Genomic DNA, 22569 nt, shown 5'->3' on the forward strand with positions numbered 1-22569 from the left:
GGCTGGTCCGTTTCTGCGAAAGGGACGAAAATTTGGCTTATTTTTAGCCTTAAAAGACCTATCCTGAGGAAGGGCGTGGCCCTTTCACCCAGTGATGTCTGAAATAATCTCTTTCAAGTCAGGGCCAAACAGCGTTTTACCCTTGAAAGGGATGTTAAGCAATTTGTTCTTGGAGGACACATCCGCTGACCAAGACTTTAGCCAAAGCGCTCTGCGCGCCACAATAGCAAAACCTGAATTTTTCGCCGCTAATCTAGCTAACTGCAAAGTGGCGTCTAAGATAAAAGAGTTAGCCAATTTGAGTGCTTGAACTCTGTCCATAACCTCCTCATACGAAGATTCTTTATTGAGCGACTTTTCTAGTTCTTCGAACCAGAAACACGCTGCTGTAGTGACAGGAACAATGCATGAAATTGGTTGTAGAAGGTAACCTTGCTGAACAAACATCTTTTTAAGCAAACCCTCTAATTTTTTATCCATAGGATCTTTGAAAGCACAACTATCTTCTATAGGGATAGTAGTGCGTTTGTTTAGAGTAGAAACCGCCCCCTCGACCTTGGGGACTGTCTGCCATAAGTCCTTTCTGGGGTCGACCATAGGAAATAATTTCTTAAATATAGGGGGAGGAACAAAAGGTATGCCGGGCCTTTCCCATTCCTTATTTACAATGTCCGCCACCCGCTTGGGTATAGGAAAAGCATCGGGGGGCACCGGGACCTCTAGGAACTTGTCCAATTTCTCTGGAATGACCAAATTGTCACAATCATCCAGAGTAGATAACACCTCCTTAAGCAGAGCGCAGAGATGTTCTAATTTAAATTTAAAAGTAATAACATCAGGTTCAGCTTGTTGAGAAATTTTACCTGAATCTGAAATTTCTCCCTCAGACAAAACCTCCCTCCTGGCCCCTTCAGGTTGGTGTGAGGGTATGTCAGAACCATTATCATCAGCGTCCTCATGCTCTTCAGTATCTAAAACAGAGCAATCGCGCTTTCTCTGATAAGTGGGCATTTTGGACAAAATGTTTTTAATAGAATTATCCATTACAGCCGTTAATTGTTGCATAGTAAGAAGGATTGGCGCACTAGATGTACTAGGGACCTCTTGTGTGGGCAAGACTGGTGTAGACACAGAAGGGGATGATGCAGTACCATGCTTACTCCCCTCGCTTGAGGAATCATCTTGGGCAACATCATTATCAGTGGCATCATTGTCCCTGCTTTGTTTGGGCACTATGTCACATTCATCACATATATTTAAATGGGGAGGAACCTTGGCTTCCAAACATACAGAACATCGTCTATCTGATGGTTCAGACATGTTAACAGGCATAAACTTGATAACAAAGCACAAAAAACGTTTTAAAATAAAACCGTTACTGTCACTTTAAATTTTAAACTGAACACACTTTATTACTGAATATGTGAAAAAGTATGAAGGAATTGTTCAAAATTCACCAAAATTTCACCACAGTGTCTTAAAGCCTTAAAAGTATTGCACACCAAATTTGAAAGCTTTAACTCTTAAAATAACGGAACCGGAGCCGTTTTTACATTTAACCCCTATACAGTCCCTGGTATCTGCTTTGCTGAGACCCAACCAAGCCCAGAGGGGAATACGATACCAAATGACGCCTTCAATAAGCTTTTTCAGTGGTTCTTAGCTCCTCACACATGCATCTGCATGCCTTGCTTTCCAAAAACAACTGCGCATTAGTGGCGCGAAAATGAGGCTCTGCCTATGACTAGAAAAGGCCCCCAGTGAAAAAGGTGTCCAATACAGTGCCTGCCGTTTTTTTAATACATCCCCAAGATTAAAAGAACTATTTATAGTTATAATCCACTAAATATACTTATATAGTAATCGTTTTAGCCCAGAAAAATGTCTACCAGTCTTTAAAGCCCTTGTGAAGCCCTTTATTCTTATACTAAACTAAGAAAATGGCTTACCGGTTCCCATAGGGAAAATGACAGCTTCCAGCATTACCAAGCCTTGTTAGAAATGTGTCATACCTCAAGCAGCAAAGTCTGCCCACTGTTTCCCCCAACTGAAGTTAATTCATCTCAACAGTCCTGTGTGAAAACAGCCATCGATTTTAGTAACGGTTGCTAAAATCATCTTCCTCTTACAAACAGAAATCTTCATCTCTTTTCTGTTTCAGAGTAAATAGTACATACCAGCACTATTTTAAAATAACAAACTCTTGACTGAAGAATAAAAACTACATTTAAACACCAAAAAAACTCTTAGCCATCTCCGTGGAGATGTTGCCTGTGCAACGGCAAAGAGAATGACTGGGGTGGGCGGAGCCTAGGAGGGATCATGTGACCAGCTTTGCTGGGCTCTTTGCCATTTCCTGTTGGGGAAGAGAATATCCCACAAGTAAGGATGACGCCGTGGACCGGACACACCTATGTTGGAGAAAGTTTGTATTTTAAACATCCTAACACGTTCCAACACCTCCACATAAGAGGGAAAGAGTGCTCACTACAGTATCCTGTCCAGCTTCTTTGCTGGAATCAGTACATATAATTCCTATGCTCTGATACACAGCACCTTTCAAACACCAGTTATAAGTGTACACAAGTTTCAGATTTTACGCTAATTACCATTATAGTGTTCCCTCTTTTCTAATAAGAGTAGCGCCATTGCTTTTCTTTAGCTATACTGCATTCACAAGCCCCACACTTTCATCAGGGGTGAGGGTATGAGAGAGTGCAATGTACATCCTGTATTTAGTTTACAGGATCTTTTAAAAGATAAGAAAACAAGAATAGAAGTAAAATGTAGCTTAAAGGTAATATCTTAAACAGGAATTTAAAGGGACAGTTTTCTCAAAATTTCTCCCCTTTAACTTGTTCCCAATGATCCACTTTAACTGCTGGAGTGTGTTAAATTGTTTACAAGTATTTTATTTGCCCTTATATTGGCATTTGAAATAGTTTACTTAGCCTGTGGTATCCCCACCTATGCTGAAAGTTTCCAAGCTTTAGATAAGATGCGTAAACAAAGCCATCAGAAAAAATTACACTCCCAGTGGGGTATAGAACAGAAAAGGTAATAAAATGTTAATTTTCCATTGTTCTCTCCAAGTATTGGTCTTTGGTTTACTGACAGATATAAGATAAAGAAGCATGTTTATGTACACAATGTGATAAAGTAATGAGATCGGATTATACCTACAAGCTCAACCCATTTTATTAGGTTGTGGCTTCAAAACACAAAATCAGCTATTTCATATACATAAATAAAACTTAAAAAGCAAATTCTCATACATTTTATACTTTGCAGTTGGTAATAAAATAATTGGAAACACATTTCAGGAAAAACAATTTTACAGTATACTGTCCCTTTAAGAGTTAAATTGAATCTAACCAAGTAACATTTATTTGCTTTTCTGCAATAAGATTATATTTAAAGGGACACTAAACCCACATTTTTTTTCTTTCATGATTCAAATAGAGCATGCCATTTTAAGCAACTTTCTAATTTACTCCTATTAACATTTTTTCTTTGTTCTCTTCCTATCTTTATTTAAAAAGCAGGAATGTGATGCATAGGAGCCGGACCATTTTTGGTTGAGAACCTGGGTTATGCTTGCTTATTGGTGGGTAAATGTAAGCCTCCAATAAGCAAGCGCTATCCATGGTGCTGAACCTAATATGGGCTGGCTGCTAAGATTTACATTCCTGCTTTTAAAATAATGATGGCAAGATAACAAAGAAAAATTTATAATAGGGGTAAATTAGAAAGTTGCTTAAAATGTCATGCTCTATCTCAATTATGAAAGAAAATGTTTGGGTTCAGTGTCCCTTTAAGTAAGAGAAAGGGAAAATAAAATGTGTGATGAATACCCATTTAAAAAGACCATTGATCTATTTCTGAATCAGAAATATAATTTAAAGTTTATTCCAGTTAATTGAATTCAGAGAGCTTGGAATAAAGTTTTAAGACACCAAATGTATAATTGACTAAACTTGTTCTCTGGCCCAAGAGAGTCACAGTTTATATTATTACACCAGGATTACCTCATCTCTAATAGGGTACCTAAATGGAATAAATGATATCTGAACTGTTGTAAAAAATGTAGACAGGATAATCCAGACATACTTTATTATTTTTGGACTGCCCTAAAATCAATCAATTCTGGAAAAAGGTAAAATATTGGGTTTTCCGAATTATAGCTCATCCTATAAGTCTGGGGATTGAACAGGTGATATTTTGCTATTATTTAAAAAAATTCCAAAGGGGAAAGATGTGTTTTGATTACTTTAATCTTATTGGCAAGTAAAAGTTATAGGTAGATAATAAAACTCCCACGTTACAGGGTTTGAAATCTCTACTGATTAATCAAGTGATAATACAAAGTATGATGTTTTGAATGATGTACCATACACAACAGATCAGATATTTTTTTTATAAAATGAGTGACTTATAAAAATACTCTTCAGAAGGGCCTCCAAGATCAAATGATATATCCCTTGTTGAAATAACATGATATGAAAAGAGTATTAATTATTTTTTCAAAGGAGATAATGAGGTCTATGCAATTAAAAACATTATTTCTGGATAGTTAGGTCAGAGAGGTTGGAAAGTTTTACTTTAATCTACAGCAGTAATATTTAGATGTCTGTCGGTTTTCTTTGTTGTTGTTTTTGTTAATACTCTATCTGTATTTGTATATGCATTTGCTTTCTTTACCCCCCCCCCCCCCCCCCCGTAAACTGAAAGAAAAGAAAAACAAAGAAAAAAATATCTTTAGTGAATTATGGCATGACCTGGATTAAATTAACTTCTTGAGATATGGAAAACAAAAGATTGGTAACTGGTGGTCTATATGTGTGTCTTGCATGTCACAGGTGAAATGTTAGTTACAAAAAACATATAATTTTCTGATTTAAAGCCAAATTAGGAGTGTTTAACACAAGGATATTGGGTTTATCGCGGCTGTTTGCGCACGTCAGAAGGATCGCTCGTATTGAAAGGAAATACAAACACGTGAGCGCAATCGTGATTTACACTAGAGTCATTAACGCAACCTCAGAGCTCTGGTTAACTGTTACGCAAGACAAAAAAGGGTCACAAAACACATCGGAAATACATTGAAAAGTACAGTTACACTCATAATAACACTATCTGATAACAATTATTTTAAAAAATATTGCACAAAAAAGTTATAAGGACTCAAACATATGAGGTCTCAGGTGTCAGAAAAAAGGGCTTTAAAGTAAAGATTCATACATTTCTAAATATGTATATGTATGTGTGTGTATATACAGTATATATATATATATATATATATATATATATATATATATACTGTATATGTTGATATGTGTGTATATATGTATTTATGTATTTATTAATAGTGTATATATTTACAGACATATATACACATATAAACACATAATTACATATAGTGAGGGAAAAAAAAAATTTAATCCCCGGCTGATTTTGTATGTTTGCCCACTGACAAAGAAATTATCAGTCTATAATTTTAATAGTAGTTTTATTTGAACAGTGAGAGACAATATAACAACAACAAAATTCAGAAAAATGCATTTCAAAAAAGTTATAGATTGATTTGCATTTTAATGAGTGAAATAAGTATTTGGTCCCCTATCAATTAGCAAGATTTCTGGCTCTCAGGTATCTTTTATACAGGTAATGAGCTGAGATTAGGAGCACTCTCTTAAAGGGAGTGCTCCTAATCTCAGATTGTTACCTGTATAAAAGACACCTGTCCACAGAAGCAATCAATCAATCAGATTTTGAACTCTCCACCATGACCAAAACCAAAGAGCTGTACAAGGATGTCAGGGAAAAGATTGTAGACCTACACAAGGCTGGAATGGGCTACAAGACCATAGCCAAGCAGCTGGGTCAGGAGGTGACAACAGTGAGTTGGTGCGATTATTTGCAAATGGAAGAAACACAAATAACTGTCAATCTCCCTCGGTTTGGGGTACCATGCAAGATCTCACCTCGTGGAGTTTCAATGATAATGAGAATGGCGAGGAATCAGCCCAGAAATACACAGGAGGATCTTGTCAATGATCTCAAGGCAACTGGGACCATAGTCACCAAGAAACAATTGGTAACACACTACACGTGAAGGACTGAAATCCTGCAGCACCACCAAGGTCCACCTGCTCAAGAAAGCACATGTACAGGCGTGTCTGAGATCTGCCAATGAACAGCTGAATGATTCAGAGGAGAACTGGGTGAAAATGTTGTGGTCAGATGAGACCAAAATTGAGCTCTTTGGCATTAACTCAACTCGCCGTGTTTTAAGGAAGAGGAATGCTGCCTATGACCCAAAGAACACCATCCCCACCGCCAAACATGGAGGTGGAAACATTATGCTTTGGGGTGTTTTTCTGCTAAGGGGACAAGACAACTTCACCGCATCAAAGGGATGATGAACGGGGCCATGTACCGTCAAATCTTGGGTGAGAACAACTATACCTATATTGGTATATACCTATATATAATCATGTATAGGGTTGCTGTGTTCCTTGTTCAGAAAGGAATTGACTGGTATTGTAGGCGCTGGACTGACCGTAATAGGCGGAATCAGGCTGATATACTACAGGAAAGTTCTACATTGTGAAAAGCATTACTGGGCTAAAAAGAAACTGCACCCAGGTGGTAAATCACCATAGAACAGGCTAACAATGGTATTGAGCTGGTAATTCGTTCCTGTGAGTGCACTTCTCTCTATATGTATGTATGTATGTATATATATATATATGTATAAATATATATTTTACCAAACAAACATCATATATATATATATATATATATATATATATATATACTGTACATATATATATATATAAAAATATGTATTTATGAATAAAACAAACATATTCTGCTATGTGAAGAAAATAGCATGGGTTTGATCGCGAGTAGGGTGTTAGTTTTCCCCCACTTTTTTTGCTCCATTGACTTCTATTGGGAATATGTTAACACAGTCACGATATTACAACATTGGATTTTTGCACGTTGGGTTAGCGCTCATGCATAAACCTTTTACTTTCAGCGTGTTTTTTACTACCCAACATATGCAAAAAGCTTACTTCTAAGTGCAGGTAATGCATGAGCGGGAGCACAAAATACTGCTTCACTCATAAACTAGCCCTTAGTTTGGGTTGTCAGATCAGCGCTTATGTGTCCATCTCAGTATACATCAGTGCTATCAAATCAAATACTAAGGTCAATCCTATCTTGCTTTTTAATTGCCAGATAAAGCTTTGTGTGCATTACTCTAGGAACACGAGGTCTGTGTGAGATTTTATAAACAATAACAAGCCGTCACATGACATATAATCAAATGAACATAAGTGCAATCATAATTCATATTGAGAAATTTACTTAATGTTTTGTTGTCAAAAGGCAGGAAAAAAGAACTTACCAAAAAATGACATTTATCCTTTTGCTCCAGACATTCATTAATTGGTTCACATTCGATACCGTTTCCTCTAAATCCTTTATTACACTCACAGTCACTCTATAACATAGGAATAAAAGAATAACTTGAGATTTTGAAAAACATCTAGACATACCCACCAACCAACCAGCCATGCCCATGGGACATCTAGACATACCCACCAACCAACCAGCCATGCCCATGGGACATCTAGACATACCCACCAACCAACCAGCCATGCCCATGGGACATCTAGACATACCCACCAACCAACCAGCCATGCCCATGGGACATCTAGACATACCCACCAACCAACCAGCCATGCCCATGGGACATCTAGACATACCCACCAACCAACCAGCCATGCCCATGGGACATCTAGACATACCCACCAACCAACCAGCCATGCCCATGATCCCTCCTATTATCCACTCGTGACCCATTCCTCCCACAAAATAGTGACAAACCCAGTAATCGCATGAATCCCTAATACCTAGCCATAAATGTTGGGAGATATGTAATACAAACAGTGGAGTATTTAGGTTTTGTGCTGCCCTAGGCACTCAAAATTCTGCTGATATAATTTACCTGTCCTGGCCCAATATATACACAAGTAGCGTTCACGTGACAGCCTCCGTTGTCTGGTGTGAGACAGTTGTTAATCTCTGAGCAATCCATTCCATCTCCTGCCCATCCTGGCTGGCACACACATTTGTAACTTCCTGAGCCTGATGGAATGCACTCAGCCTGTATGAATACGTTAAGAAACACAACACAGGTGAATCTTTTTCTGGTGTTTAACAGACACATTTAGCATTTTCCCAATACAGTAGTATTATTTCATATAATATTCAAGGACACTTTTTAAATATTGGACCTAATACATTGTTTTAGTTATTTATTATCCCTTTTTATTGTAATTATTGCCAAAATATTTGATTAATCTTAAAGGGATACTAAACCCAAATTGTTTGTTTAATGATTCAGATAGAAAATGCAATTTTAAGCAACTTTCTAATTAACTCCTATTATCAATTTTTCTTCAGTCTCTTGCTATCTTTATTTAAAGCAGGAATGTAAAGCTTAGGAGACAGACCATTTTAGGTGCAGCACTCTGTATAGCGCTTGCCTATTGGTGGCTACATTTAAGCCATCAATCAGCAAGTGTTACCCAGGTTCTGAACCAAAAATGGGAAGGCTCCTAAGCTTTACATGCATGCATCTGAATCATTAAAGAAAAAAATTGGTTTTTGGTATCCTTTTAAGGAACTCTTGATACATATATTTTTTCCTTTTAAAATGTGGAGGGCTGATTAGGGACAAGACCACTCAATTTAAATGTGTTCTTCATTTTAAATGTGATTGGTCCACAATTGCCAGAATGGGACACCCCTGGAATCGTAATATTCCCTGTGCATGTCATTTTCTTATGTGCACAATAAAATTAGGTGAATTAAATTCTTGCACTGATATATTTGTTTTACAATAAAGGATATTAACTGTGTTATACAGTAAGATGTTCAACTTTAATCTAGTTAATCCCATTGTATCACAAATTAACACCCATATTGTGCTATACAGACAACAGCATATGAATCTCAAGAATATTATATTAGCATCATGTTACAGCCATCAGCGAATCACAAATGCAAATACGTATATTCTGTGAATTCTTGCACATGCTCAGTAGGAGCTGGTGACTCAAAAAGTGTAAATATAAAGAGACTGTGCACATTTAGTTAATGGAAGTAAATTGGAAAGTTGTGTAAAAATGACATGCGCTATCTGAAACATGAAAATTTAGTTTTGACTTGAGTGTCCCTTTAATAATATAAATAATAAAAACATAATTTATGTAAGAACTTACCTGATAAATTCATTTCTTTCATATTAGCAAGAGTCCATGAGCTAGTGACGTATGGGATATACATTCCTACCAGGAGGGGCAAAGTTTCCCAAACCTTAAAATGCCTATAAATACACCCCTCACCACACCCACTATTCAGTTTAACGAATAGCCAAGAAGTGGGGTGATAAGAAAGTGCGAAAGCATAAAAAATAAGGAATTGGAATAATTGTGCTTTATACAAAAATCATAACCACCACAAAAAAAGGGCGGGCCTCATGGACTCTTGCTAATATGAAAGAAATGAATTTATCAGGTAAGTTCTTACATAAATTATGTTTTCTTTCATGTAATTAGCAAGAGTCCATGAGCTAGTGACGTATGGGATAATGATTACCCAAGATGTGGATCTTTCCACACAAGAGTCACTAGAGAGGGAGGGATAAAATAAAGACAGCCAATTCCTGCTGAAAATAATCCACACCCAAAATAAAGTTTAATGAAAAACATAAGCAGAAGATTCAAACTGAAACCGCTGCCTGAAGTACTTTTCTACCAAAAACTGCTTCAGAAGAAGAAAATACATCAAAATTGTAGAATTTAGTAAAAGTATGCAAAGAGGACCAAGTTGCTGCTTTGCAAATCTGATCAATCGAAGCTTCATTCCTAAATGCCCAGGAAGTAGAAACTGACCTAGTAGAATGAGCAGTAATCCTCTGAGGCGGAGTTTTACCCGACTCAACATAGGCAAGATGAATTAAAGATTTCAACCAAGATGCCAAAGAAATGGCAGAAGCTTTCTGGCCTTTTCTAGAACCGGAAAAGATAACAAATAAACTAGAAGTCTTTCGGAAAGACTTAGTAGCTTCAACATAATATTTCAAAGCTCTAACAACATCCAAAGAATGCAACGATTTCTCCTTAGAATTCTTAGGATTAGGACATAATGAAGGAACCACAATTTCTCTACTAATGTTGTTGGAATTCACAACTTTAGGTAAAAATTCAAAAGAAGTTCGCAACACCGCCTTATCCTGATGAAAAATCAGAAAAGGAGACACAAGAAAGAGCAGATAATTCAGAAACTCTTCTGGCAGAAGAGATTGCCAAAAGGAACAAAACTTTCCAAGAAAGAAATTTAATGTCCAATGAATGCATAGGTTCAAACGGAGGAGCTTGAAGAGCCCCCAGAACCAAATTCAAAACTCCAAGGAGGAGAAATTGACTTAATGACAGGTTTTATACGAACCAAAGGTTGTACAAAACAATGAATATCAGGAAGATTAGCAATCCTTCTATGAAAAAGAACAGAAAGAGCAGAGATTTGTCTTTCAAGGAACTTGCGGACAAACCTTTATCTAAACCATCCTGAAGAAAAATAAGTCTTCCAGACTCTATAATATATCTCTCTAGATACAGATTTACGAGCCTGTCACATAGTATCAATCACAGAGTCAGAGAAACCTCTTTGACCAAGAATCAAGCGTTCAAACTCCATACCTTAAAATTAAGGTTTTGAGATCCTGATGGAAAAAAGAACCTTGAGACAGAAAGACTGGTCTTAACGGAAGAGTCCACAGCTGGCAAGAGGCCATCCGGACAAGATCCGCATACCAAAACCTGTGAGGCCATGCTGGAGCTACCAGCAGAACAAATGAGCATTCCTTTAGAATATTGGAGAATACCCTTGGAAGAAGAACTAGAGGCGGAAAGATATAGGCAGGATGACACTTGTAAGGAAGAGATAATGCATCCACTGCCTCCGCCCGAGGATCCCGGGATCCGGACAGATATAGCAGGTAAGTTTCTTGTTTAGATGAGAAGCCATCAGATCTATTTCTGGGAATTCCCACATTTGAACAATCTGAGGAAATACCTCTGGGTGAAGACCATTCGCCCAGGTGCAACGTTTGGCGACTGAGATAATCCGCTTTCCAATTGTCCATACCTGGGATATGAACCGCAGAGATTAGACAGGAGCTGGATTCCGCCCAAACCAAAATTCGAGATACTTCTTTCATAGCCAGAGGACTGTGAGTCCCTCCTTGATGATTGATGTATGCCATAGTGGTGACATTGTCTATCTGAAAACAAATGAACAACTCTCTCTTCAGAAAAGGCCAAGACTGAAGAGCTCTGAAAATTGCACGGAGTTCCAAAATATTGATCGGAAATCTCACCTCCTGAGATTCCCAAACCCCTTGTGCCGTCAGATACCCCCACACAGCTCCCCAACCTGTAAGACTTGCATCTGTTGAGATTATAGTCCAGGTCGGAAGAACAAAGAAGCCCCCTGAACTAAACGATGGTGATCTGTCCACCATGTCAGAGAGTGTCGTATAATCGGTTTAAAGATATTAATTGAGATATCTTTGAGTAACCCTGCACCATTGGTTCAGCATACAGAGCTGAAGAGGTCGCATGTGAAAACGAGCAAAGGAGATCGCATCTGATGCGGCAGTCCTAAGACCTAAAATTTCCATGCATAAGGCTACCAAAGGGAATGATTGTGACTGAAGGTTTTGACAAGCTGATATCAATGTTAAACTTCTCTTGTCTGACAAGGACAGAGTCATAGACACTGAATCTATCTAGAAACCTAAAAAGGTTACCCTTGTCTGAGGAATCAATGAACTGATTGGTAAATTGATCCTCCAACCATGAACTTGAAGAAACACCACAAGTCGATTCGTATGAGATTCTTCGAAAATGAGAAGACTGAGCAAGTACCAAGATATCGTCCAAATAAGGAAATACCAAAACCCTGTTCTCTGATTACAGAAAGAAGGGCACCGAGAACCTTTGAAAAAAATTCTTGGAACTGAGGCTAGGCCAAACGGTAGAGCCACAAAACTGGTAATGCTTGTCTAAAAAGAGAATCTCAGACACTAAAAGTGATCTGGATGAATCGGAATATGCAGATACACATCCTGTAACTCTATTGTAGACATATAATGCCCTTGCTAAACAAAAGGCAGGATAGTCCTACAGTAACCATCTTGAATGTTGGTATCCTTACATAACGATTCAATATTGATAGATCCGGAACTGGTCTGAAGGAATTGACCTTCTTTGGTACAATGAAGAGATAAAATAAAACCCCAGCCCCTGTTCCAGAACTGGAACTGGCATAATTACTCCAGCCAACTCTAGATCTGAAACACATTTCAGAAATGCTGAGCCTTTGCTGTGTTAACTGGGACACGGGAAAGAAAAAAATCTCTTAGCAGGAGGCCTTAACTTGAAGCCAATTCTGTACCTTTCTGAAACAATGTTCTGAAACCAGAGATTGAGAACGGAATTGATCCAAATTTCTTTGAAGAAAACGTAATCTGCCCCATACCAGCTGAACTGGAATAAGGGCCGCACCTTCATGGGTACTTAGGAGCTGGCTATAGGTTTCTAAAAGGCTTGGATATATTCCAAACTGAAAATAGTTTCCAAACTGATACCGCTCCTGAGGATGAAGGATCAGGCTTTTGTTCCTTGTTGTGAGGAAAAGAACGAAAAATGATTATTAAACCTAAATTTACCTTGGATTTTTTATCCTTTGGTAAAAAAGTTCCCTTCCTTCCAGAAACAGTTGAGATAACAATTTATTACCCTGGAAAGAAAGGGAAAGCAAAGTTGACTTAGAAGACATATCAGCATTCCAAGTTTAATCCATAAAGCTTTTCTAGCTAAAATAGCTAGAAACATATACCTGACATCAACTCTAATGATATCAAAAGATGGTATCACCAATAAAATTATTAGCATGTTATAGAATAATAATAATGCTATAAAATTATGATCTGTTACTTGTTGCGCTAAAACTTCTAACCAAAAAGTTGAAGCTGCAGCAACATCCGCTAAAAATATAGCAGGTCTAAGAAGATTACCTGAACATAAGTAAGCTTTTCTTAGAAAGGATTCAATTTCCCTATCTAAAGGATCCTTAAATGAAGTACTATCTGCCATAGGAATAGTAGTACATTTAGCAGGAGTAGAGACAGCCCCATAACCTTAGGGATTTTGTCCCAAAAAACTCTAATCTGTCAGATGGCACAGGATATAATTGCTTAAACGTTTAGAAGGAGTAAAAGAATTACCCAAATTGTTCCATTCCCTGGAAATTACTTCAGAAATAGCATCAGGGAGATTAAACACTTCTGGAATAACTACAGGAGATTTAAAAACCTTATTTAAACGTTTAGATTTAGTATCAAGAGGACCAGAATCCTCTATTTCTAAAGCAATTAATACTTCTTTAAATAAAGAACGAATAAATTCCATCTTGAACAAATACAAAGATTTATCAGCATCAACCTCTGAGACAGAAACCTCTGAACCAGAAGAACCATTATCAGTATCAGAATGATGATGTTCATTTAAAAATTCATCTGAAAAAAGAGAAGTTTTAAAAGACTTTTATGTAAACTAGAAGGAGAAATAACAGACATAGCCTTCTAAATGGATTTAAAAAATAAAATCTCTTGTGTTTATCAGGAACACTCTGAAAATTAGATGTTGACGGAACAGCAACAGGTAATGTAACAGTACTAAAGGAAATTTTATCTGCATTAATAAGTTTGTCATGACATGCAATACAAACAACAGCTGGAGAAACAGATACACTTAGCTTGGTAGCTCCAGCACCGGGCAGTGATTTTCCTGAAGTATCTTCTGACTCAGTTGCAACGTGGAACATCTTGCAATATGTAATAGAAAAAAACAACATATAAAGCAAAATTGATCAAATTCCTTAAATGACAGTTTCAGGAATGGGAAAAAAATGCCAGTGAACAAGCTTCTAGCAACCAGAAGCAATAAATAATGAGACTTAAATAATGTGGAGACAAAAGCGACGCCCATATTTTTTTAGCGCCAAACAAGACGCCCACATTATTTGGCGCCTAAATGCTTTTGGCGTCAAAAATGACGCCACATCCGGAACGCCGACATTTTTGGCGCAAAAGGACGTCAAAAATGACGCAACTTCTGGCGACACGTATGACGCCGGAAACAGAAAAGATTTTTTTTGCGCCAAAAAAGTCCGCGCCAAGAATGACGCAATAAAATGAAGCATTTTCAGCCCCCGCGAGCCTAACAGCCCACAGGGAAAAAAAGTCAAATTTTTTAAGGTAAGAAAAAAATGATTGATTCAAATGCATTATCCCAAATATGAGACTGTCTGAAAATAAGGAATGTTGAACATTCTGAGTCAAGGCAAATAAATGTTTGAATACATATATTTAGAACTTTATAAACAAAGTGCCCAACCATAGCTTAGAGTGTCACAGAAAATAAGATTTACTTACCCCAGGACACTCATCTACATGTTTGTAGAAAGCCAAACCAGTACTGAAACGAGAATCAGCAGAGGTAATGGTATATAAATAAGAGTATATCGTCGATCTGAAAAGGGAGGTAAGAGATGAATCTCTACGACCGATAACAGAGAACCTATGAAATAGACCCCGTAGAAGGAGATCACTGAATTCAAATAGGCAATACTCTCCTCACATCCCTCTGACATTCACTGCACGCTGAGAGGAAAACCGGGCTCCAACTTGCTGCGGAGCGCATATCAACGTAGAATCTAGCACAAACTTACTTCACCACCTCCATCGGAGGCAAAGTTTGTAAAACTGAATTGTGGGTGTGGTGAGGGGTGTATTTATAGGCATTTTAAGGTTTGGGAAACTTTGCCCCTCCTGGTAGGAATGTATATCCCATACGTCACTAGCTCATGGACTCTTGCTAATTACATGAAAGAAAAGGTCCACATTTTATTCATAGAGAAAAGGCTTGTAGAGTTTGGTTATGGCATTACTATATATTTCTAATGCTTACATTCACATGGCAAACGGCACTAGCTGTAATACAAGAATTCACTTCAGTGCAGTATATACCATCTCCTTCATAGCCTGCTTTACATATACAGCTGTAAAATAAATAAATAGCATTAAAAGAGATGAATAAAAAACTTGTAAAATTGTAGTATAATATAAAACAGAGTTCCCATGTCAAAGAAAAAAAGATAGATAGATAAATGCAAGATAAGATAAATGATAGATTTTACACTATATATAATGGCTGTGAGTTAAAGGGACAGTCAACCATAGAATTGATATTGTTTTAAAAGATAGATAATCCCTTTATTACTCATTCCCCGGTTTTGCATAACCAACACAGTTATATTAATGTACTTTTTACCTCTGTGATTACCTTGTATCTAGGAACCTTCTTCCAGCCCCCTGATCACATGACTGTGACTTTTTATTATCTATTGCCTTAAATTTAGCATTGTATTGTGCTAGATCTTAAATAACCTCCTGTGCCTGAACACAGTGTTATCTATATGGCCCACGTGTACTTTCTGTCTCTTTGTGTTGAAAAGAGATTTAAAAAGCATGTGATAAGAGGCAGCCCTCAAAGGCTTAGAAATTATCACATGAGCCTACCTATGTTTAGTTTAAACTAAGAATACCAAGAGAAAAAAGCAAATTTGATGATAAAAGTAAATTGGAAAGTCGATTAAAATTAAAAGTCCTATCTGAATAATGAAAGTTTAATTTATACTTGACTGTCCCTTTAATAAGTATACCTTCCACTCAAGAAAAAGAGATGTTTTATATGCAAGGGAAGACAAGTTTATCAGCAGTTTGTTGCAAGTTTAATAATGGATGAGATTGATATATTTAGACTGAGATTTATGCTCTTATGCTTTTTATACATAGGTGCCCATCAACTTCCTGTTAGTGTTTAGTACTAAAATGTACTTTTATGGTGCTTTTTGGGTCAGTAAAGGTGGAAATGTTTAAGATACACAAATGAGAAAGCGGCATACCTTGGTGTACCATTGCTGTATTCACAGTCCGCATGGGCGTGGCAGTAACTCATAAGAGGACCACATGGAGTTGTTTTTTTGTCACACAGTTTTCCAGCATAGCCACCCCTACAGGATCCAGGCAGGCAGCTACCGTCACTGTCAATTTGGTTGTTACATGTACCATGTACACACTGACATTCTAATACAAAGTGACATTTAAATGAACATATTTCAAATTAATTCTTTTATACACTTACATTTGTTTATGTGTTCTGTTAACATTAAATAAGTTTAAGACCTACAAAGAAAAAGGACATTTTGGTGAAGAATTGAATCTCCTTATACAAATGAATGACAATCACAGGTTCCAATGAGTTATATTTGTTCATGAGCACATCACATAAAAAGACCTAAAGCTTAAATAATGGGAACTAAATAAAATAAATAAATACAATAATAAATAAAGATATTCATATTAAATTAAAAATCAGTGTAGCTCTGCAACTTATTACTCATTATAACACATTGAGTCTATTTTATTTTATTGTATTGATCCATGGCTGTGACTGCATCATAAAACATGTAAGAGGGTAGCTAGATGTTAAAAATATATTTTATAGATTCTGCATGAAGAGATCAGTGTTAATATTCCCTAAATATTCATACTGTGGAAACTATTTTCATTGTGATATTTTATGCTTTTAAAATAGCAGGTCCTGCACTCAAAAAGGCAGCAATTCTGACTCTCACAACTTCCTAGCATTAACAGAATACTCGTTTTACACTGCATCCAATGTGGCTCTCTCATATGACGGTCTTCAATTTAGCCACACCCAAGAAATAAATAAGGAGGTGGTGAAGGCATTTATTCTTCTCCTATTACACCATCTAGAACTTACACCCTGGTCCGTCTCCTTTATTTTTCTTGTTGCCGCATCATCGGTCTATGTTATCTTCTCTGTAAATTGTCTTCATCTACCTCTGCCTGGACCAATCAGCAATTTCTTTGAGCATGTTCTGTAATTTTATTCTGTTTTCATTGAGGATGTTAACATTTGTCCTTCTGGTCTCGAAAAATCTATACACTATAATGTTTCTTATTTCAGCATTTTTAAAAATCAGTTAAAAGTTTCCTCACTTGAGTCGTAATCATTTCCTGCCCCAAGCTTGTTATCTAATTATACAATACAATTGTTTGACTCTAGATGACATGGCCCTTACCAGTATGACCTGAACCTATTGCCTCCCACTACCTACTATAACCATAGCATTTCAAACAACTATGGGTTGATCACAATCCTTTTAGAAAAACATATCTAAAATTTTTTAACAAAAACACCATTAAAGTCTATAGAGATTTTTGTAGATAAATCTTTATATATATTGTGATAGACCCCTATATTCTTAGCAACTCTTAATGAGTTTTCACTCCTTAACTATAAGTTTTATTTATCTCTTCTACACAATGACATTCATTGTTCTAGACAAATGTATTGCTCATCCTTGGTATCAGCTGTGTCCTCAAATTGCAAACTTATTTTCTCTACTTCCTACTGTATCCACATCATCCATTAAATGTACTACCCAATATCTTAGTGAATCTTTAAACCCAAAATTGATATTATAAAAATAAACATTTCCTTGCAATCTCACATAAATAGATGTGCAAAGTGACATCATCAAGTGGGGCTGTGACACCTCAGGGTGTTATGACTCATGTTGACAATCACCATTATTACTAACACTATCTATTCAGGTAGCTGTTGCTTCCCCCTGCTTCTGTCTGTTGGAGTACTTCAACTAATGACTTCTACTGCTCAAACTCAAATCACCCTTTGACCTTTTCTTTTTCTAGCCAACAAATGCCTAAATTACATGTTTTCCAGGATAACTCCTCATTATTGAAGCTAAATATTTAAAAAATAGAGATTCTAGCACAATTCACATAATTTAAAATATGAAATATCTCTTACTTTAAATGCCTTACAAATCACATCAGCTCCTCAGGTCAACTATATTGGAAACATGCCTGAGTGAGCTTTCTCCTTTGCCCTCATATTAGTTACTCCAAATACCCTGCCAAGCTCAGCTGATCAACATTTCCCGAATCCATCTCTTCCTAACAACAAACACCAAAAACACTAATTCCCTTTATTAGTTTCTCCTACCCTTATTATTTACCATCTCTCCATCCTCCATTTCACTTTAAATGCCTTTGACAATCTGATCCTCCTCACACATTATTCTATATCAACTACTCCCAACTGTACTAGCTTTTCATATTCAGCAGAATAAAGATTACAATACTGACCTCAACCTGCAAAGCTCTTACAATACTGCTCCCTTACTCAGCATAAGTATCTAAATCCATATAAACAGTCCTCTGTTTCTGACTCATGATACACTAGGTCTTTTCTATTTCACAATCAGGAGCCATGTCCATCTTCAAGAATTCTATATTGTTGCATCTCCTGTCTGGAACTCCTCCTTTCTTAAATGCTTCCTCCAATCTTCAAAAGGTTAAAGGGACACTGTTACGGTATCAACAGTGTACCAAGGGTTAGTACCAGGGAACAATGTCCTGCATAGGGAATCAGCAATTCACAACCCAGCCAGTTTCAGGTTTAAAACAGAATGTCATTTATTAAAGGCTAGATGCCTAGTATTTATACAGGTTTGACCCCAGATGGGGGGGTTGAAAGACTCTTGTACATTTAGATAAAAAGGGGAAGACGCCCTTTTATGAAACAGTAGAATTACATTACTTAAATACTTTACTTAGGCAGATAACAACTTAAACACATTTGGCTTGTCTTATCACCTAGCTTCTGCTCTCTGAGGGTGATTAAACAATGGCCTGTTTATTACTTAAATGTAATTATAGCACACAATAGCTGAGGCCAGAAAACCTGTCTTTAGAAATTAGATTCTTAGCTAAACACAATTAACTCCTTCAGTCCTGACAGAAGGGTCTGTCACATATCTCCCCCCTTGTGGAACACTCCGGCAGACCCGGCTTGACCCTTTGGCGGGTCAACCTGGGGATGACCGGACTAGGAGGTGGTAGGCATTTCAGTTTGCCAGGACAATCCATCTGTATTCCCGTTATGAGAGAGAATTCCTGTCCATACAAAGAAGGGTTCAACTTCCTCAGTGCCCAGACTAGGGCTAAACAGTCCTTCAAAATCCCATCAGCTTCTTTACGAGTTTTCTGTACCTGCTCTTTATAGGTATCCACAATCCCTTTATACTGACATAGGGTGCCCTTGAGTTGCTGCACCTCACTATGAGCCAGCGTCAGCTTCTCCTCAAGTGTCGCTAAGTTTGTCTTTAAGGTTTCATGTCCCACTCTCAAGCTGGTGTTTTCTGCAGTCTGTCGGTGCAGCTTGTCTAGCAGAGATTTACGTTCTAAACGTGCTTTTTCCTCTGCGCTCCTCTTCTCCTTCATCAGCGCATTGTAACGGGACTTCCACGTATCAATAGCGGATAGAGATTTACTGAGCTCAGCGTCCTGGGGCTTAGCAGCAGGGGGGTCAGTCTCTGCTGCACGGATCTGAGCACGGGTAGTCACAGGGTTAACATCAGCGGGACCCATGGGAGCATAGGCAGAAACAAGGGGAGCCAAGTCATTTCCAAGAAGAACATCAGCAGGTAAGTCCTTCTTGACCCCCACATTCACAGGTCTAGCGCCCACTCCCCAATCCAAATGTACCCTGGCAACAGGTAGGCTGAACACATCGCCCCCTGCTACCCTCACAGCCACAGTGTCTCCAGTGTACTGTTTCTCAGACACCAAGTTCTTTTGAAGCAAGGTCATGGTAGCACCAGTATCCCGTAGACCACTGACCTTCTTCCCATTCACTTTAACCAGTTGCCGGTTATTCCGGTGGGCAGCTTGCACAAGGTCTGCCTCATGTAGGATGCTCCAGCATTCTTGCGCCTCTACGTAGCGGGCCGCAGGCTGAGAGTTACGTGGGATTCCGCCGGCGGGTCTTCTCCAGGACTGTGCTTGGTTCGCTGCATTTAGGGGACACTCTGGTCTTTTGTGCCCTAGTTGCTTACATCCAAAGCACCAAATAGGCTGTGAGTAGCCCCGTGAATTGAACCGGGCTCTCTGAGGGTAGTTCGTGGCCGGAGGCCGTGTGGTATAGCGGTGCGCCGGGGGTTGGTAACTGGCAGCTGCTGGGGTGACTGGGGGTCTGTACTCCACTCTAGCAGGGGGCTTAGTGGTAGCAGTGTCCAGTTTGCGAGCATCCATATACTCATCTGCCAGGCGAGCAGCTTCATGCAGGGTGGAGGGTTTACGGTCCCGAACCCACTCTCTAACTCCTGCTGATAACTTGTCAAAGCAATGTTCCAACAGGAATAGCTGCAGCACCTCTTCCCCAGATACGGCTTGGCACCCCGCTATCCAGTGAGCTGCTGTGCGGTGCACCTTACATGCCCACTCAACGTAGGAATCACCAGCTAATTTAACAGTGTCTCTGAACCGCCTCCGGTATGCCTCCGGTGTAACCGCATACCTGGAGAGCAGAGCCTCTTTCACAGTATTATAATCCCCAACCTCCTCATCTGGAATGGCCCGAAAAGCCTCACTGGCCCGGCTGGATAATTTTCCGGATAATATCGTGACCCAGTCCTCTGCGGGTACCTTGTGTAGTGCACATTGCCTCTCAAAATCCGCAAGGAACCCATCAATCTCTCCTTCTGTTTCCAGGAAGTTTTTAAAAGCTGCAAAATTTACTTTTCTCTTTTCCACTGGGTTTGCTGCAGCGCCGCTTTGGCGAAGTAGGTTGGCCTCCAAAGCTGCTATGACCCGGTCGATAATTTCCGCAGATGGGTTGGGGCCATAATGTGCCAGTCTTATTTTAACCGCCCGATCAAAGCTTGCTTCTGCGGGGGTTCTGTCTGCTATGCTGGGCCCATTGGTTCCTTCTGTTCCTGGTACTCTTTCCATCTTAGTCAGTATTGTAATAATCCCCCTCTTCCTGAGGTTACTGGCTTGTGTAGTTGCTCTTCTGGGCGATAAGGTTCATTCCGTCGCTTGCCACCAATGTTACGGTACCAACAGTGTACCAAGGGTTAGTACCAGGGAACAATGTCCTGCATAGGGAATCAGCAATTCACAACCCAGCCAGTTTCAGGTTTAAAACAGAATGTCATTTATTAAAGGCTAGATGCCTAGTATTTATACAGGTTTGACCCCAGATGGGGGGGTTGAAAGACTCTTGTACATTTAGATAAAAAGGGGAAGACGCCCTTTTATGAAACAGTAGAATTACATTACTTAAATACTTTACTTAGGCAGATAACAACTTAAACACATTTGGCTTGTCTTATCACCTAGCTTCTGCTCTCTGAGGGTGATTAAACAATGGCCTGTTTATTACTTAAATGTAATTATAGCACACAATAGCTGAGGCCAGAAAACCTGTCTTTAGAAATTAGATTCTTAGCTAAACACAATTAACTCCTTCAGTCCTGACAGAAGGGTCTGTCACAGACACTGAACCCCAATTTTTTCTTTCGTGATTCCGATAGAGCATGACATTTTAAGCAACTTTCTAATTTACTCCTATTATCAAAGTGTCTTCATTCTCTTGGTATCTTTATTTGAAATGCAAGAATGTAAGTTTAGATGCTGGCCCATTTTTGGTGAACAACCTGGGTTGTCTTTGCTGATTGGTGGATAAATTCATCCACCAATAAAAAAGTGCTGTCCAGAGTACTTAACCAAAAAAAAAAAGCTTAGATGCCTTCTTTTTCAAATAAAGATAGCAAGAGAACGAAGAAAACTTGATAATAGGAGTAAATTAGAAAGTTGCTTAAAATTGCATGCTCTATCTGAATCACATAAGAAAAAGTTTGGGTTCAGTGTCCCTTTAAATGGTCTGTAGAACAAACTTATTTAGTTGATTAAAATCTGTTGAATACTCTACCACTGCACTCAATTGTTGTGCCTGCTCAGATCTCTGTTTGACACACAATAATCTAAGAGCCAAAAAGTACTATTAGGCTGTGTTTGTGAAACCAGGCTACAAATAAAAATCAGAATTATGGTGATACATTTATCGGTAAGACATCCCAAGATATTAATCTAGGCTCATTTTGGTATATTTCCCCCTTACCATATGAAGGCAGATGCTTTCTGACCTCCGGGTTGAGGCTCCCGCTGTCAAAACTGACAGAGGGACTGAGCCAGAGAGGGCTGCAGACAGGATTGCCGTAGTTCTATGTTAGGTGTTACACTGGTAGTTGCACCACATGACATAGAACTACGAGATCAAGGGGGAAGGGGTTAAAGAGCGCTCTTAAATAAAATAAACACAACTTATACAGTATATAATATACAGCAAATTAATAAAACCCAATAAAAATTAGACACGAGGGTTAAGTATATAAGATTATTTTAGTCCTATATTTCAATACATAATAATACATATCCCATCCTATATCATTCTATTTTAGCCATTATTT

The 22569-nt window shown here is 38.3% G+C and overlaps 1 protein-coding gene across 2 annotated transcripts in view; it reads right to left on the reverse strand.

Moving 5' to 3' along the window:
• STAB2 (stabilin 2) overlaps positions 1-22569 on the reverse strand; it is a 324351-nt gene that overhangs the window by 154525 nt on the left and 147257 nt on the right. For both annotated transcript variants that reach the window (XM_053716971.1, XM_053716970.1), the window contains exons 23-26: positions 16111-16291; positions 15114-15204; positions 8021-8179; positions 7418-7513 (exon numbers count right to left, since the gene is read on the reverse strand). In XM_053716971.1, coding sequence (XP_053572946.1) covers positions 7418-7513; positions 8021-8179; positions 15114-15204; positions 16111-16291 — 527 coding nt within the window. The remainder of the gene's footprint in view (positions 1-7417; positions 7514-8020; positions 8180-15113; positions 15205-16110; positions 16292-22569) is intronic.

This window comes from Bombina bombina, chromosome 6 (genome assembly GCF_027579735.1).
Source record: "Bombina bombina isolate aBomBom1 chromosome 6, aBomBom1.pri, whole genome shotgun sequence".
In the NCBI taxonomy this organism is placed as follows: Eukaryota; Metazoa; Chordata; class Amphibia; order Anura; family Bombinatoridae; genus Bombina; species Bombina bombina.